The sequence below is a fragment of the Colletotrichum costaricense genome, assembly GCF_030867565.1.
Source record: "Colletotrichum costaricense strain IMI 309622 chromosome Unknown Scaffold_3.1, whole genome shotgun sequence".
NCBI classification, from domain to species: domain Eukaryota; kingdom Fungi; phylum Ascomycota; class Sordariomycetes; order Glomerellales; family Glomerellaceae; genus Colletotrichum; species Colletotrichum costaricense.
This window is the reverse complement of record NW_026848232.1, coordinates 1699-18391: the sequence shown is the minus strand read 5'-3', so window position 1 is coordinate 18391 and position 16693 is coordinate 1699. Positions and strand designations below refer to the sequence as shown.

At 53.7% G+C, this 16693-nt stretch overlaps 5 protein-coding genes across 5 annotated transcripts; 2 read left to right on the top strand and 3 right to left on the bottom strand.

Annotated features, from left to right (window-relative positions):
* Window positions 1–1219: 1219 nt before the first annotated feature.
* Window positions 1220–2318, top strand: CCOS01_02803 (CFEM domain-containing protein; the record flags this gene model as incomplete). The annotated part of the gene is made up of 4 exons (XM_060450990.1): window positions 1220–1285; window positions 1401–1581; window positions 1643–2190; window positions 2250–2318. 4 exons carry the CDS (start codon window positions 1220–1222, stop codon window positions 2316–2318), a joined length of 864 nt encoding a protein of 287 aa, XP_060317255.1.
* A 762-nt stretch (window positions 2319–3080) lies between these two features.
* CCOS01_02802 (HIT zinc finger) lies at window positions 3081–4586 on the bottom strand (the record flags this gene model as incomplete). Its single annotated transcript, XM_060450989.1, has 1 exon — window positions 3081–4586. The coding sequence occupies one exon, from the start codon at window positions 4584–4586 to the stop codon at window positions 3081–3083; it is 1506 nt and encodes a 501-aa protein (XP_060317254.1).
* Window positions 4587–6833: 2247 nt separating this feature from the next.
* CCOS01_02801 (DENN domain-containing protein) lies at window positions 6834–9617 on the bottom strand (the record flags this gene model as incomplete). The annotated part of the gene is made up of 2 exons (XM_060450988.1): window positions 6834–9170; window positions 9228–9617. The coding sequence occupies 2 exons, from the start codon at window positions 9615–9617 to the stop codon at window positions 6834–6836; spliced, it is 2727 nt and encodes a 908-aa protein (XP_060317253.1).
* Window positions 9618–10345: 728 nt separating this feature from the next.
* Window positions 10346–11315, bottom strand: CCOS01_02800 (uncharacterized protein; the record flags this gene model as incomplete). Its single annotated transcript, XM_060450987.1, has 3 exons — window positions 10346–10507; window positions 10715–10841; window positions 11113–11315. 3 exons carry the CDS (start codon window positions 11313–11315, stop codon window positions 10346–10348), a joined length of 492 nt encoding a protein of 163 aa, XP_060317252.1.
* A 2190-nt stretch (window positions 11316–13505) lies between these two features.
* Window positions 13506–13766, top strand: CCOS01_02799 (uncharacterized protein; the record flags this gene model as incomplete). The annotated part of the gene is made up of 1 exon (XM_060450986.1): window positions 13506–13766. The coding sequence occupies one exon, from the start codon at window positions 13506–13508 to the stop codon at window positions 13764–13766; it is 261 nt and encodes an 86-aa protein (XP_060317251.1).
* Between the last annotated feature and the right edge of the window lie 2927 nt (window positions 13767–16693).

Below are 16693 nucleotides of genomic sequence, written 5' to 3'. Positions count from 1 at the left end.
TGGGTATCAAACAATCCAACGTTGATCGACGGGAAAGCCCACCTCGCAGTTCACCGCAGATGCTCTGCATGCTAAGGCCGGGTTCCCGTCGGCCAGGCCAAGTTAAGGTACCTTGTCCAATGGTTCGAAAATCGAATAGGTGGTGGCTATGAAATAAGGCCTGCCCATGAATTCAGGTCTACAGGGTAGGTAGCGACGTAGCCAAGTATCCATACGTAGGTAGGAAGGCACGGCCCTGAGTTCGCACGTCGTGCCCAACTGCCATCCCGCACCTTCTTCTCCCGATTGACTTATAAACGGGAAGGCACTCCCTTTACCTTCCGCGTTCCTGCCCTCTGTCCTTCAATTAAGGTACTCTACTGCAATACTCAGCGCTCCACGTGACATTCCAATTGTTTACCTACCTACCTCGATTCGGCACTCTCGAATAATATCTCCCCTATCCACCGAGACACCTCACCTCACCTCACCTCGAGTAACCACCAACTTCTCTCCACCAACACTCTTCCATCGTCACCTCACATCATCACACACTTTCGCTCCCCCACTGCGAAATACTCTCAAGCACGCTTCCAACAGCCTCGACAGCTTTGACATCAATATCAATCGTAGGTAAGTTGATATATCCCCGATATCTCTGATATCACGCGCCTTCATCATTTTCTTTTTGCGCTGCCGCAAGCTGCTTGCTTCGGATTTCCACCTTTGCCTATTCAGTTTTCAAGCACACGAAAAACGGAACACCAACATTTCACTGTCAGTTTGTTGACTCGTCTTGTGCAACCTTGGACCTGCCTCGTTCTTTCCCCAGTTACACCACATCTTCCCCCAGGCGCAGCTTCCCAAATTTGCGTAACACTCATTTCCTTCACCACCTGCCACTCACCATCTCGTGGCCTTCTTTTTCCCCTTCCACCCACCCACAAAGTTGTCTCTCTTCCCTTTTCACCACACCACCTTTTCCGTTCTTCACCATCGCAAACAATCTTTTAGGCTTTCTTTCCAGGCCCACGCACGCTCTTTGTCACCAGGTAATTTTGTTCATTGACTGCTTTTGCGGATTACCTCTCCTCACGCTTATACCTTATTTCTATTCTGGTTCGATTGCGAAAATCCGAGCTCTGCTGATTTCCACCTCCAGGTCCTTCATTGCCGACTTTGTTCTCGCAAACGATTAACTCTTCTCCAGTCTTACAGAACCCATCAACAATCATTCACAATGAAGTCTTCCATCATCCTCGGTGCTGGCCTTCTTTCTGGTGCCATGGCTCAGGGCGCCTGTGGCGTAAGTAAATTTCCTCCCTCAACTGTGAACATGGAAAACCCAGTCACACGGACTTCCATTCTCAGATGCTCATTCTTCACCGTCTTGAATCATGTGATTCTAACTCGATCAACAGACTGGCTGTATCTCCGCCATGCAGGGTCTCGCCTCTGACCTGGGCTGCACCGCTGGCGACAACGCCTGCCTCTGCCGCAACCCTAACTTCGCCTATGGCATTCGCGACTGCTCTTTCCAGAGCTGCGCTCAGTCTTCTGATGCTGAGGCCGCTGTCGCCTCTGGCATTGAGCTCTGCCGCCGTAAGTTCTGCTCTTCCCAGCAATCTCAAGCTTGACTTGAAACCACTAACAACCGTATCAGAGGCTGGTGTCGTTGTCACCGTTATCCCTGGTGCCACTGTCACTCAGCCTACTGGCACCGTCACTGCCACCGCTGTTCCGGTCGTTTCCTCGATCTTCTCTGAGATCACCTCTGGTGGCAGCACTCTCACCACCCTCCTTGGTGTTACCACCCTCACCGGTGCTGCCTCTGGTGGCGGCGAGTCTGCGACCCCTAGCCCGGTTTCCACCTCCACCTTCACCACTGTCATTACCAGCGGCGAGTCCACCATCACCTCCACTGGCGAGACCACCCTCTTCGGTGTTGGCGGTGTCCCTGGTGCCACCTCCCTTCCCCAGACCGCTGTCACTACCGAGCCTATTGTTAGCACCATCACCTCTGATGGCAGCGTTATCACCTCCACCATCGGCTCGACCACTGTCCTTTCCTCCCTCACTGGAGGCGAGGCTTCCAGCGCTCTCTCCAGCCAGGCTAGCGAGGCTACTGGTGCCACCACCACCACTGGCGGCTCTGGCTCTGCTTCCGGTTCTGCCACTGGCACCGCTGCCAGCTCCAGCTCCAGCGGCCTTGTAAGTTCCTAATTGCCTGTCTACCTTACTCTACTCGCAATACTAACATCTTTCTCCAGGCCAAGCAGACTGCTGTCCCGGTTGCCGGCTTCCTGGCTGCCGCTGGCTTTGCCGCCATGTTCATCTAAGCGCCTTTCGCTCAGATGACGATGTACTTGCTTTTCTAAGTTGCGGTAAATACCCGTCTGGACCCATAATCTTGGTTTCGACATCCGGATTCATCCTCGCCTTCTACCAATTTCGACTTGACACGACACGGTTGTGACGGGCACATATTAGTGAAATGGACAGGGAAGATGAGGTGTGGAATACGGACGATTCGGAATTTTTCTTGAGGGTCAATCAGGCACAACGAGTTCTGGGCTGTCGATTTTCGGACGGCAATTAACAATGGTTTGATGATACAAATGGCTTTACACAAGGGACGTAATGACTTGACGGACTGATATCCAATGTGGTTTTGGTGGCCATCATAGGCACATCGTAGGCATTTGGCCGTAAAATGGTGGTGGTGAGGTAGTTGGGGGCAACGTCTGTCCAAAAGTAGCAACACATTTTTCCGCCATTCTGTTGAACCTAGCAAGCGATGATGCAAGTCGCCTTCGTGATGTTGGTTACGCCTGGCTATAGTGACTTGATGTTTACGGTGTCGCAATCCATACTCTGTGATATCTCTGGGAAATCAATGACACCCCCCCCCCCCCCCACCCCCCAAAAGCTGGCGTCTGTTATGTCTTCCCAAATCTTGATGCTTATACCATGTGAACAGTATTTGATAGTGCCGCAAATATATTGTTTGTTGCACGTCATTGATGTACAAAGGCTGTATGCAGGGCCTCGAGGGTATCATGGTCTTCTACGTATAAGGTGATATTGTACAATGGTCCATCTCACGCCGCTCTCTTCTTCAACAGTGCCAACTTGGCAGCGAGGCTGGCGCTGACGCCTTCATCGCTCTCCGAATCCGATGAGCCGGAGCTGCTCGTTGTGCTGTCGTCTTCTTCCTCGCCCAGACTTTGCTCGGCAATGATCTGGTCGACGGCGGCCGCGAACCTATCAACGTCGGCGTCGGCAAGGTCACCACCACTGTCGTCCCCGTCACTCGGCAGCTCGCCATCTTCCAGGTTCTTGCGAAGCCTCTTGGCCTTGCCGCCGCCGTCTGCCCTTCTACCGTTGCTCTCGTGCTTCCGTTTGGGAATGAGGCGCATCGGCTTCGGTTCCGGGAGTAAGGTCGCCGGTAGGGCCGCTCCAGCTTCAACTACGTAGATTGTAGGGAACTCCGGCACCGTCATGTCGCGCAGGGCCTCGCCGAGGGGCGTCGTTGCTTCCACGGGGTGGACGACCGTCTTGCCCGTGGCTGCCGTCGCCGCGGAGGTCGTACCCGCGACGTAGAACCTGTACCTCGTCTTTTGCGCCTCTTCCTCCTCCGTTGTGCCCGTGAATGGCTGGACGCCGGTGTGAGAAGCCCAGGTACTGCGCGGAGTGGACTGCATGAAGAATCGGCCGGGGTGCCAGGCTCCCGTCTCCGTGTCTTGGGCCGTGGCGATGGACTGGCCTGGTTTGTGTTGGTTCTTGCGGCGCTTCTTGTTTCGGCCGGGGCCGCCGATGTGAGTATTGGCTTCCTGAGTCTCATCGTCGTCGTCGTCTGGTGGTTGCTGTCGTTGCTGTTCCTTTCTGGTCTGCTCGTCGTTGAACGATTTCTGCCCCGTGACGAAGGCCTTGTAAAGCGGCACGTCGTCAAGTGCCTTTGCTAGTACCCTCTTTATCGTTGTTGTATCGGTGTTCCCCGCGCTCTCCTGCTGTTGTGATGGTGTCTTTGTGTCTGTGGACGAAGTGAGAAGCCATTCAATCTGCCAATTGATTCTGCCAGAGGCTTTGCTGAAGTTGGTCCCGTTCTCCTTCTGTCTAACCATTCCCACCGGCGCACGCTTAAGCAGGATCCCAAAAGTAGCCAACCTCTTCTTGAAGGGCATGCTGGAGAGCGCCTCATACCGCGCGCCTCCTGTGCCGCTGTCCCCCCGCAGGACCTCGGTGACCATGACTCTCTTCTTGCGCCCATCGCGGCCCGTCTTCCACTGCACGCTGCGCACCTCGACCGGCCGCAGGTCCTCGGGTTTCAGGAGGTGCCGCTCCTCGATAATCTCCTTTTCGGAACGCTGGACGGCGCGCTCGATGCCTGAAAGAAAGTTGAAGTCGTGGTCGACGCCCGCGGCGGTCTTTAGCTTCGAGGGCGGGATGTAGGCCGTCGCGTCGCGAATGCCGTTACACTGGGACCAGGACTTGTGGCGCTTCGTGCAGGTCATGGAGCAGGTTTGGAGGGTGCATCGCGGGCACTTGTATTTGGGGGGCTCGATGTGGCAGATTGCGCAAAGGCTTGTGAGGAGGGGGTCGGCCATAGCCGCTTTCGTGTGCGTATTGGCGGTTGTGGAAATGGACAATAGATACAGCCGAAATCAAGAATTGAACTAATACACTAGAGAGTGTGAAGTCATAGCTCAATTGCTATCTGGAAGGTCGTGACGGGCTTGTAATGCTGAAGAGGACGTCCAAACCCAGTACGCAGACTCGGTCCAGGAACTTTTTCTGTTATCGCTAGCTTATCGCTAGCTTAGCGGTGTTAGAGGATCTGTATCCACCTAGACGTCACATTGCCGGCGAAATACATCTTCCGGCACCGTTGCACCGATACCCAACGTCGCATCAAGACATTTCAATAGAGCCAGGGTTCGCCAGTACTCGAAAATCGTGAGACTTTGATGTTAGAGATGACTGTACTATTGACGGAAGAAACGGCTGTCTTCTCTGTCCTAGCCCGCTCTATGATACTGTGGGATTGTTGTCGGAATCGAGCCCACTCTCCGTAGGCAACTCCAGTACTTCAGTCGGACGGGTTCGTTCTCGAAAGAAAATAGCTACTGCCCCAAGCGAATATGGGCGTCACTCACCTGATGAGAGAGGAAGGCCTTTACACGATAGATGAAAGGGGTGTTGACTTGAGCATGATATTGTGGAAGGAAAATTAGGGCAACACTATCTCATTTCCTCAGGGGTACTTTGTATCACCCGCAAGACTTCATAGCCATGCCTGTCTAGTCAAGAGTTCACAAAAGTCAGATGAGCCTGCGCCGGGGTACGTCTATATGGCGATGATCAGACTTCTTCCCATGTAGGCTGATGAGGCTGAGCATGGGACCTGATGGACGTGTGTCTACCACACCTCCTGCCAGGCGGCCTTTTTGCTGTCCATGATGTGGACGAGCGCCACGATGAAGCGAAAGTAGAAAAAGCGCGGGCTGACCGGCTATCGTTGAGGTATTTCACCTCCCTGCTATAGAGTAACCACTTCTTATCCCAGCTGGTTGTATTTGCGAGAAACATCCTACATCCAATGGAAGTGCTGCCATGTCTCCAAAGCAGTTGGCGCGACTTGCGCAACTGTGAAGTTGCCTGACGAAGCCCAGTCTTGATTGGCAGGACCAGAAGAAGTCTAAGACCATAGCCAGTATCTCTGCCATTTTCTTGCTATTCTGTTCGGAGTGACCATTAAAGTTGGCTTGTACAGGTGCTTGGTAGTCGGCATGAATCTGCTACCGCCAGCTAGGTGAACTCGCGAACGCCATCACGTTTCCTCAAGTCATCACGTTCCGATTGATCCGTCACTTCATGTGACGCATTGATGTGCTGAATGGTAGGGGCCTTTCAAAGATCCGTTATCTTTCAACGCCTTCTAGGCAAACACACTGTTACGGCCTCAATGTCTCTGACTTAGATCGTTAGTGTGGATACAACATCAAATTAGTCTCCTGAGCACTTCAAAGCGACATATCAGTCGTCGTCAGTCTTTTCAATATCTTCTCTATTATCACATCATTGTGAGTTCGTTGGTAGTAATCGCAGTACCAGCGTAGCGCAACAGGATACCGTCTGGGTCGATGTGAGCAAGACGGACCCTCCTAAGTACGTGCAAGCCAACATAGGTCTTCAAGTATTATCACTCAGACGAGGGCTTCAGCAGGGTGAGGGAGCTAAACAGCCTCCTCTGAAACTGCGATGATATCAAAACTCGCATATTTCGCCGCTGTCGTACCCCTCAGCCCGAAAAGACACCCACGCCCTTTGGCTTGGGAATTAAAACATGATAGATATTGGGTCACAGGACAAGGTATACCTGTCAGATCGCCAGGTAATTCAGTCCACTTAGTATACTCATTGACATCACGCGCATTCATACTTGAAACGGTAGTTTCCTTCAACTCTCGCTGGATTCGGATTGTGGGTACTAGATAATAAGGAGGGACATGAATTGAACTAAGCAGAAGGCTCCTCCCTTGGGATACAAATGATATAAAAATCGTGATAACATCCAATCCGGACACCAGCGAGCCCTGTTCAGCTTTCACAGGCAGAAAAACAAAAAGCCAAGACATTCGTCTCTTGAGAAAGACAGGAATATGAAAATTGCAAACGCCGGACACAACGAAATTTTGTCCACGACCACACAGGTGCAAAAAGGTATCAGGTAAAAAAGTGTATGCACAATGTCGGTAAATCGTCCTCCCCATCGGCAAAGAGAGAGAAAGTAAATTCTCTTTAGCCGCTTGTTACTCCGAATGGAGTAAATCAAAACCGCCAAAGATAGTTCTTCAGCGGGTACCGCCAAGAGCGCTGATGCGTGCTCCAGACGGACGGTGGATCAGGCTGTCGGTGTGCTTACCGACGGTCTGCTGAGGCATCGTCTCGGACTCGCTGCGATCCTCCTCGAAGTCCTCATCATCCTCAACAATCTTGGTAGGGATGTCCTGATGGATCATATACTGCTGACTTGAGCGCTCGGGAGTTGCAGCGCTGGAAGCGAAGGACATCGCTGTGCTACTCCGGTTGGGGACCAGGTCCGGGGTGGGGGGGATGCTGGATATCCGACCAGAAGCAGGGTGAAGGAGGCTATCTTCGCCCATGTCAGATGTTGCGTTTGACTGAGTCTCGTGACCGTCATCGCTGTGGGTGGCGGAGAGGTTGCTGCGACGGCGCTGGGCGCGAAGGCGGGCCGCGCTAGCAGAGCGCTCATCGAAGTCGGCGTCTTGGGCCAACTGCAGGCCCTCAACGGCAGCCTGGCATTGCTCGGCAATGTTTCTAATAATGTGCGCGATGGCATCAGTCTTGTCCTTGAGGTGGCGATCGGCCACATCCTTGAAGCTCGAAGTGGAGAGCCTCTTGTTCGCCTCAGCGGCGGCAGAGAGGAGGCGGGCCTGGTTGACGTCGGCTTCTCTGGGAGTGATGCCATCCTCACCCATCTCTGGCTCGAAGCCTTCCTCGATTTCGTGCGCCAAGTCATCGGGCTTGGTCAAAGATTGAACCAGATGCTCCATGTGATGGCTCTGGCCGCCAATCAAGCTGCGCAGATGCAGCACAACACGGCGAGCCTCGTCACGCTGTCTGAGGATGGTGACGTTGGTGTGCTGAAGAGCAGCAAGCTCCTTCTTGTTCCGCTTACGCTCGCGCTCGAGTTCCTCGGCGATCTCCTGTTGGAGGACCAATGCTTCGAGAGCGTCATCACGCTGCTTCTCAGTAGCACCGAGACGGACATTGAGACGACCGTTGTCATCCTTCTGCTGATCAATGAGACCTGCAAGGCGTCTGTTCTCCCTCTTGTGAGTTTCGATCTTGGCCTTGAGATCCTGGGTCTCCTTGGTGAGCTGTTCAGCAAATGCCTGGAACTTGAGGAACTGCTGCTTCCAGCTCTCCAGCTCCTCGTTGAGATAGTTGTTGCGTTTTGTGACCTTGTTGAGCTCGGTATCCATGCGGCCCTTCAGGTTGATGAAGTCCTGCCAAGCCTCGAGAGCATCACGGGAGTACTGGTTTCTCTCGCGGACAATCTCGTTGAGATGTCTCATCGAGACCTTGGTCATCAAGGGCTTCTTGACGGAGCCACCAAAGACAGCCTTGATGCCCGTGTTGCGGCCCATCTTCTCGCAGACATGATCCATGACGGCCATAACAGTATCCTGGTTCCACCATTCGGGATCTTGGATGGACTCGACTTCTCCACGCATAACAATGATCTGGCCGGCGGGGACGAGCTTGCCGCCACCGTAAGCGGAGCGGAGATGAGGGGGAACGCCGGAGGGAGTCACATCTCCGTTGAGAGACTGTGTCAGGCGGGTGACGAACTTGTTACGCTGGCTGGGGTTGAGTGCGGTCGGGGGGCTGGAAGTGAGAACGAAGTTGCGGTCGAGGTCAACAACCAGAGCATCCGTTGGCGCGGTGAACAAGGAGCGGCACTCGGCCGTGACACCGAGGATATATGGACCGGGCTCCTGAACTAAATCCTTGGCATGGCGAGCATGCACAACTGGGACATAGAGGCCACTCCATTCGTAGACGCGAACGCAGTATCTGACAGTCTCTGCAGCCATGGTGAGCATGGCCGGGTAGTGACTGACAAAGATGATGCGACGAGTTGGTGAAATGGCGGCCTCAACGACACCCACAATGTTGGGGATGGACAAGCAGCAGAACAGTGGCCACATGGCGAAGTTCTGGAAGCCAGTAGGCGACGAGGGGAATTGGTAGCAAAGAGCATAATCTTTCATGTCAATGCGAACCAAGTCGTTGAGTCTCGGAGCTGGAAAGCTGAGAATGCGCGAGACCTCCTCGGCGTGGAACAAGTTAGTAGCCTTGTTCCAGTGGATCCACATGCCTCGCAAGTAGTCTCCAAGAAGGTTGTACAGCGGGTACCGAGACAGGAACGACAAGCAGTAGGGAATCCAGTAAGTCTCATCGGGGTTGTCGTAATAGTCTGGTTCAGTTCTTTTACGCAGATCCCGAATTGTCTCGGCCCTCTTCTCGTCGGCTCGCGACCATACGCGAAGACAGATTCCATACAAAGTGTGGGACGAGTCTTGCTGCAGAACGAAGGCATGGTGGACGCAGTGAGGCTGGCTGCGGCCAGTGCAGATCTCAACGTCGTGGGGAAAGCAAGCCTGTAAAATGTCAGCCACTCAAACTCTAGACAAAACTTATGGCAAACAGCCACTAACCCGCATGGCAGCGTGCAACGACCTGGCGATCTCGTTGTCTTGCTCCAACCTCGGGCTGCTTCCAAGAATCTCGGGCAGCCAGAATTGACCAACAGCGCCCTTCATGTGGCCAATCTTGCCCTGTGCAGGGGCTGGGGCCTTGACCCATTGCGAAGGTTCTCTGCCAACACCGCATACCATGTAGGCGTGAGTAAGCGTCTTTGGGGTGCGCTGCTGGGGCTTCGCATTCAGGGTCGAGGGAATTGGCTGGGTGATGCGCGAGTGAAGGGAGGAAGTACGGCTCGGGATAATGAGGTTGTTGTCTCCCTGATCACGGGTGGTAGGTCGACCATCGCGGTCGCCGGTCCGGGGCCGGGTGAAGGACGAGTGTGCGTTCAGCGAAGGCGCCATTTCGTCGGTTATTAGTCGTCGTTAAGAAAGAAAAGTTATCTTGAAGTTATATAGGTGGACGTGAGAGCGAAGGAGAAGGTGACGAGGTGGTTGATGATCCGGGCCACACACGAGCTGACCAGCGTGTCGAAGGAAAAGGGCCTGGCTTGATTGGATGAATCAAAACACGGCAAGGAAGCTATCCAGAGAGCAAGCTCTCGTCAAGGAGTCGTCGGTCGAAGGAGTTGCTCAAAAAGGCGCCATTCGAAGGAGCCTCAAGGAGCAACTTGAATTGTCTGGTCTGGTTGAGCGAAAGTTGAGGCTCTAGCACAGACTACTTGGTTGACTGACTGACTGACTGCTCGGTGACAGGTGGGGAGAGAAGAAACAAGAAAGGAGAGAGGGAGGAAGGGAAAGAAATCGGAGACGAGGCAAGAAGAGGCAGTTCCAGCTGAGGTAAAAGGGGAGAGTGGTGTCCAGGGGGGGTGTTTGAATAGGAGGACGGGGAGGGGGGAGAAGTGAGGGCGAAGGAGAGGGTGTGTGGGAGAAACAAGAGGCAGATGGCGAGAAAACGAGGGTGTGCCACTGGCGGGCGAGCTAAGATGAAGCGAAAGGGGGACCAAGCACCCGACGCGAAGCTGGAAAGGGAAGTGTACGGTCGAGCAGCAGCAGCAGCAGTAGCAGCAGCAGCACGGAGTGTCCACCTTTGGTGTAAAGGCAGGCACAGGCACAGGCACAGGCACGGCAGGTCAGAGGACAAACTGTGTGGCCGTGTGTGCGTACGGCGGGGAGCAGGCAGAGAAGAGATGGGCAGAGACAGGGGCGAGGACAGAAACACGGGCGGGCAGGCCAAGAGATGTAGCAGCGACTTTCCATTGAGAGCAGCAGGCCGGGGGACGGGGAATTAAGGTCTGCAGCCAACGTGCAGCAGCGTACGCAGTAGTCAGGTTCCTGGATGCAGGTTCCAATGATGTACCTTGGCCGGTATTCTTAGCGCATCTCAAGGCAGAACAGCGTGGGCAGATACCTTGCCATGCCGAGTCCTGGGGGAGCTCACTACATACAACCAACCGCAGAATTTGACGAGTACTCCGTATCCATACGGATAGGTACCTTACCTTACAGTAGAAACCACGGGGCCCCAACTCAGCAAGGAAACCTAAGGGAGCAGTAATGATATAGGTAGTGCTAGCCTGAGTGAGTTGCCTGCCGGGACATGAAGCCACAACTACCTCAGGTACCTTACTGTGTAGAAGAGGTGATCAGGGAGCACTGTGAGGGGAGAGAAGCACGGAGAACAGCCGTTCGCAGGTACAGGCGGGACACAGATGGGGCAGAGGACGGGTGTGCAAGGGGGCATGCAGCGCAGTGTTGCGGTACCACTGTTCGACAGGGGATAAGGTGAGGTGGGGTTCAGGAACACGCGGACAGGGGTCACACCATTTGCTCAACTTTCATGGAAGGAAGGCTCCAACTTGATATCTGCAAGGTACAGACCAAGTACCGCCCAATATACATTCTGAGGGCTGTTACTGCTGACGTTGGGAACAAGAGGGGCATTGTGATGGGCACGCCAACCACGCGCCAGATGGAGACGGCAGCTTCACGGGTCGTCAAATTGAAGTTGCTCCATGGCGGCGTGGCTCTGGCAATGGGGACTGTTCCGGGGGTTTGACTCTTGCAGCAGCTGCTGTTACATTTCGGGCTGGAGGCGGGCATGGCATGATACTCTTCCATACGGCACCTTGGGCTCCTGGTGTTTGGAATTGGACAGCGCTACCTGGCTCGCCTCACTCACTCGCACTCGCACTATTCGTGACCCAAGGTACAGACAGATACGCAGGACGGCTACGGATACAGGATTGTATCGAGGTCGGTAGAGGATGACAAGTGAAGCCGATGCTTGCCCAAGCTAAGGGCCAGTTCAAAACTCCAGACAATAAGAGGACCCTGACGTGGAAAACCGTTTCTCTCTCTTTCTCTACTATGTATTTTCCTTTGTGTACTGAGTGAGACATTACTTCGTACCGGCTCCGCTATGCGCCGCGACGAGGAAACGAACCAGTCCAGTCGATCGACAAAAGCCAAGCAAGTCCAGTTAGAGCTTCCAATAGCTTATTCGGCTTCCAAATCCCGATTCTCACTGAAAGCGTGACATTAACCTCGATATGAAAGTGGCAAACGCGACACATGGCAGCTGGAACAGGGGAAAGCAAGACGAACTCATCCCATCAGTACTTACCAACCAAGCCCCAAAAGAGCCAAGCGTGATTCGGGCAGCTCAGACAGAAGAACCGTTGGAACGAGCGGTTAAAGGAAGACAATAAAAGACAAAACGAAACAAAGCCGCTTCGGGCAATTTGCTATCTATTGGGGCGCTACTTACTTTTGTTACTTTTGTAAATAGCAGCAACAGCAGCAAAGGACCCCAAATTCCAAACTACTGCAATTCGTGCAGTAAGTAAGCCCCTCAAAACGATCCGATGGTCGGTCGAATCAGTCGCTTCACAAGTTCAGCCCAATCGGCAGAAGCAAAGAGCTAATTTTTATTTTATTTTTTTCCATTTCCATCTGACACTCGACACCGGCCAGAGAGCCGTCGAGTCGTGTCTTTGTTCTCTGCCGTTCCCGTTGGCTCCGGGGATTGCAAGCCGTCAAGCCTCTCAGCAGAAGCTGCAGTTGTAGCGGCGACCTAGACTCCTTGACTCCTCCAGAGATTCAAGTCGACTCGTGGGAGCCCGCGAAGATGTGAGGAGCTAGCGTGCACTTGTGAAATACTAGCGTCATGCGGCGCCGCGTTAGCGGCTTCAATCTCTGTCCCTCGTTTTTCTCCCTTCTTTCCCTTCCATCCTTTGGTGTTCGTTCGCCCCAATCCCCTCGATGACTGAAGAGTCGTGGCCAAAGGTACTTTAATCATTCTCTTTTTGACAGTCTTCTTCTGCTGTACTCCGTATGTACAGAGTAAGGCATATTCTCGTCAGGTCCCATCCATCACACGCACGGGCCTCTCCTTCCAAAGAAGAAGTGGATGAGGGAGAAACCCCCGGTCAAATCCAGAAAGACCCTTGCCAAAATCTGGACCTTCCTGGTCGTTCTCCTAATATTGGATCTCCACCTTTGGCTGGTGGAGACTGACGATCTACAGCCAATGACAGTCACAGCTGGCGCCGCTCAGTACCAACTGCTCTCGAAAGAAATTGGCAAGCCTCGTTTGGAAATTCTGTCGCCTCTTCCTCACCACAGTCCCACGGGATGATTGGCGACTACACCAGTTCCCTGGTTTATTGGGCCTAAAACGATGACAGCTACCTGCTTTGGGTCGCGATTGTCGTCCCCGGTCTGAAGCCTCTTTGTCAGTGCTGGCATCGTCTTACCGTCCGCCAAACCCTTCACGTCTCGCTCTTCTTGGGGCGGCGCCCACTTTCGCCCTCGTCTGTACTCCGGCGCGCCGCTCACAGATACTTTCTTTTCGCCTGACGAGCGAATGGGGTGTGTCGTACGAAGTACTTGGTGGACGGACCGGCGATACGGTAATTTTTTTTATGGTAGGAACGCCTCAAAAGTTTGGACGGAATAGCACTCTGCTGATCCGCCTGTTCTTTGGCCAGGGAGATCATTAAACATCAGCTCGATACGATTATGCAATTCCACGCATAGCATGCTGGGCAGACCTTCCGACACGAAGGTCCATGTTACGGTGTTACCATGTGCCATGTCCTCCGACAACGAATCATGACTTTGACCCGTCTCCATACAGCACTTTCGATGGCACTCCAGCGCAAACGTAAATCACCGAGGGAAAAGGCATCCGAGCGGGCGTGAGAACCCAAGTTACCCAACGTGCGGCGTACATACCAACTTTCCACTGTTCCAGCCGTGCCAGCCATCCTGCAAAATAACGCGCACAAAATGCAACCCTCAAGGGGCCTTCTCCAGATGGATGACGAATTCAAGCTCAAGAAAGATCATCTGCCGAAGCGCTCAAGCCCCATCTCTGATCCCCCCAAGACACGCTCTCCTTGCACGGGTCGTCCCTGGAGTCTGGGACGGGATAACTCGACAGCTCCTGGTCGCTCCTCGGCTGGTTGGCTGAAGGGGTGTCCACGACCAACGAACCCAGATCGACGCACCTGCAGCACATCCCACACAAACAGAGGCTTGAGTGTTTGACGAGGGGACAGATCCGTATGGGTTGCTGCACTGTTGTGCCAGCAAGACGCGGCCCTTGATATAAGAATACTGACATTTTTCACTATCACTGTGTTAGCGATAGCTGTCGCACATACTCTAGCACAAGCGCTACGCCTGTCAGCCAGCTGCGAGCCATCGGGCCTTAGCAGGCGTATAGTGCGAGGAAATCATGGCGTCCACGCTAGGCCCCGGGGGCCGAAGTGGGCGGTTTGCCGGGGCGGGGACTTGGTCTCATGGCACCAAGTCTCTGTTCAGTATCTTCCGCGACGCGATTCATCTGTGGCGGCTTCGCATTTTCTTCTATCAGGGGCCTCCTTGGTTCCGCGACGGAGAAAAAAGATCTCAAATCAAGTAGGCCGGGTTGCGGAACGACTGGAGGCTACGGGAAATGGGTCACGACAGAGGGCAGAAGAAGCAGAACACGCCGAAAGCCCCGCGACCCAGCCCGATGCTGCCTTGGTCTACGGATACTTGAACGGCGATCTAATTACCTATGGCTTCCGCCTGGTGGAGGCAAAGCTGTTGGTGCTTGGCATGAGATTGTCAGTGCAGCCTGCAAAGTATCCATACACTCTGTCGCCGGACATCAACGAAGCGCCAGCCGCGCTAACGAATGGGCCTCATCAACAAATGGCGTACAATCTTTGCGAAAGTGGGAGCTGCTCACTCTATTTAAACAAGGTGTTTGATGGACCGCAAGCACCCGTCGGGATCTCTCCAGAGAGACAAACTAAAAAGGACTAGTATGTACCAATTTACCAACTGCTGTCTGTTGGTGGGCGCGGTTTGCTTCCTCGAACCCATGGATGTATGCTTACTTATCTAAATGTACCAGATATATTGAAATCTGCTCCTTCACTTCCAGAAGCTCAGCACGTCAATCTGTCTCCCGTGGCCTGGAACTGGAGGTGCCCGCATATCCACCAAAGCCAGCCATACGCATCATCGTTCGAACAAGCCGTCCAATTGTCCTGAAGCCTCGAACTCCGCCTGTCATTTACAGCAGACGCGGCCCGACTTGCACTACCGCCATTGTCTGAAAAGCGCCACATCCATCAGGGCGCTTTGACCCGCCGCTCTGGATACCAGGAGAATCTGGCAGTTTGGGTGACGCTGGCACGAACCTGGCTGGCTCCTTCGGGGCCGGAGCACTCAGCGACTTTAGATATCTCGTCCGTGTTAAGGCCTGGCTACCTGTATTAATGGCCCGCATAAAACGCAAGCCGTGGATCTGTAACCCGAACGATGGTCCCCCACGGGCCGGAGACAGGTCCAGTTCCATGTTGCTCCGACTTTACCTGGCTATACGGCGGAGACTTTGGTGCTTACAGTCCTAGAGGCTGGGAGAACGTCCAAAGAAGGGGGGATGGATCGTGAATCTTTTTTGAGAAAGAAGACTTCCACTACTCTTTGTCTTTCACTGTTGGTGGCCCCAGCTCTCTTCTTGCAGTTGCAACTTGTTGGTACCGCCCAGCTCTAGATCAATTTGCACTTGTCAGCTGCGCGCTCCACCGAAGAACCGACCTGGACCTGGTCGTGATCTGAGCACGAGTCCCGAGGCCCTGATCGCTGTCTTATCTCGTACATACGCACCGCACTGATTCACTGAGGGTCAGTTACATACAGCAACAGCAACGGGGCAGTTCCAGACTGCCAGCTCCCCATCTTGCTGAATATTCGACAGCGGGCTCTCGGGCGATCCCCGTCTTCTATCTATCTGAGGCTGGTTTCGATCTCTTTGATCCAAAGTCCGCATGTGGGCAAACACCCTACCCAAATCCACTTAGTCCTCCTGCAGGCTGCAAACACCGACCGTGAAAGTGGTATTAGGTCAAAGTCTCCATCCGCATCCCTGGCTCTGACACCGTTATTGATGAGAAACCCTGGTCTTTTCGGTACGTACCTACCCGATTGTGCCGTCACTTCGTCAAACGAGAGAAGGGAAGAAAAAGAAAGAGGGAAAAGGCCCAAACGCGGTAAAACAAGATTAGAGAGAGACTTGCTGCCGAGAACCTCAGAGCTCAAGGCCATTACAACGCCTTGATCCTGAAATGTGACTGTGATGTAGTCAGCGATAGGCAGCATGGTTCTCGTCTGCGCAATTTCATTTGCAGCTCGAGTTCCTCGAGTATACTACGTATGTGACAATTTGATCACAATGAAACTTATTTCAACGGTCACGCCCTTCCCGGTAGCCCCGGTAGCATGGGCAGATGGACGATATGCCCAAGCCTTGCTAACCGCTCAATACGAAGTACCTCAGCCCATGATAAATGAGGTCTTGGCGCACTGTCCCTCGAAGCTGTGAGCCGTCATTTCTTTGAAAAGGTGATAAGAGGTGGTTCACTTAAACCTTGACAGTCAAGGTCAGCATTTCGTATCTCCCGAACAGACCGTGCGACGAGTTCGTCCTGAGGTGTTTGGAAATCAATATTGACTGCGGCCAGGAGCCCCAAAAAATCCGGTTCGTTTCTCGACGAAGAGCCTTCGTTCGTTCGAGTACCCCCCGTTGTCCTCGGGCGAGTATCCCATGGGCCATGAGTCATCTCTGAGACTCCCACGCTGCGCGGATTCTTGGCCTTTTCGATTGCTGGTGATCTATCACCTGCGGAAGCCTTTGTCAACATCACATCGTGTTGCAATATCGGGATCCCCGGCCAAAGTCCAACTATGCTTCGTGACTCGACGTAGAGCCTTCGCTGGCTCAAGCTTCGGATGTTGACGATATCAAACCAACCCAACAGGCACCAACAGGCACCAACAATATGCCGAGAGGGCACTAGCACTTGCGACCAAACGGCCTACCGTAGGAGCATGAATTCTGTCTCCGCAAGATACCGAACCCGTGCCTTGTCCGCGAGTTTCTACCAGGCTTGGCAACCGTCTTTCCCAGCCAGCCGAGCCGC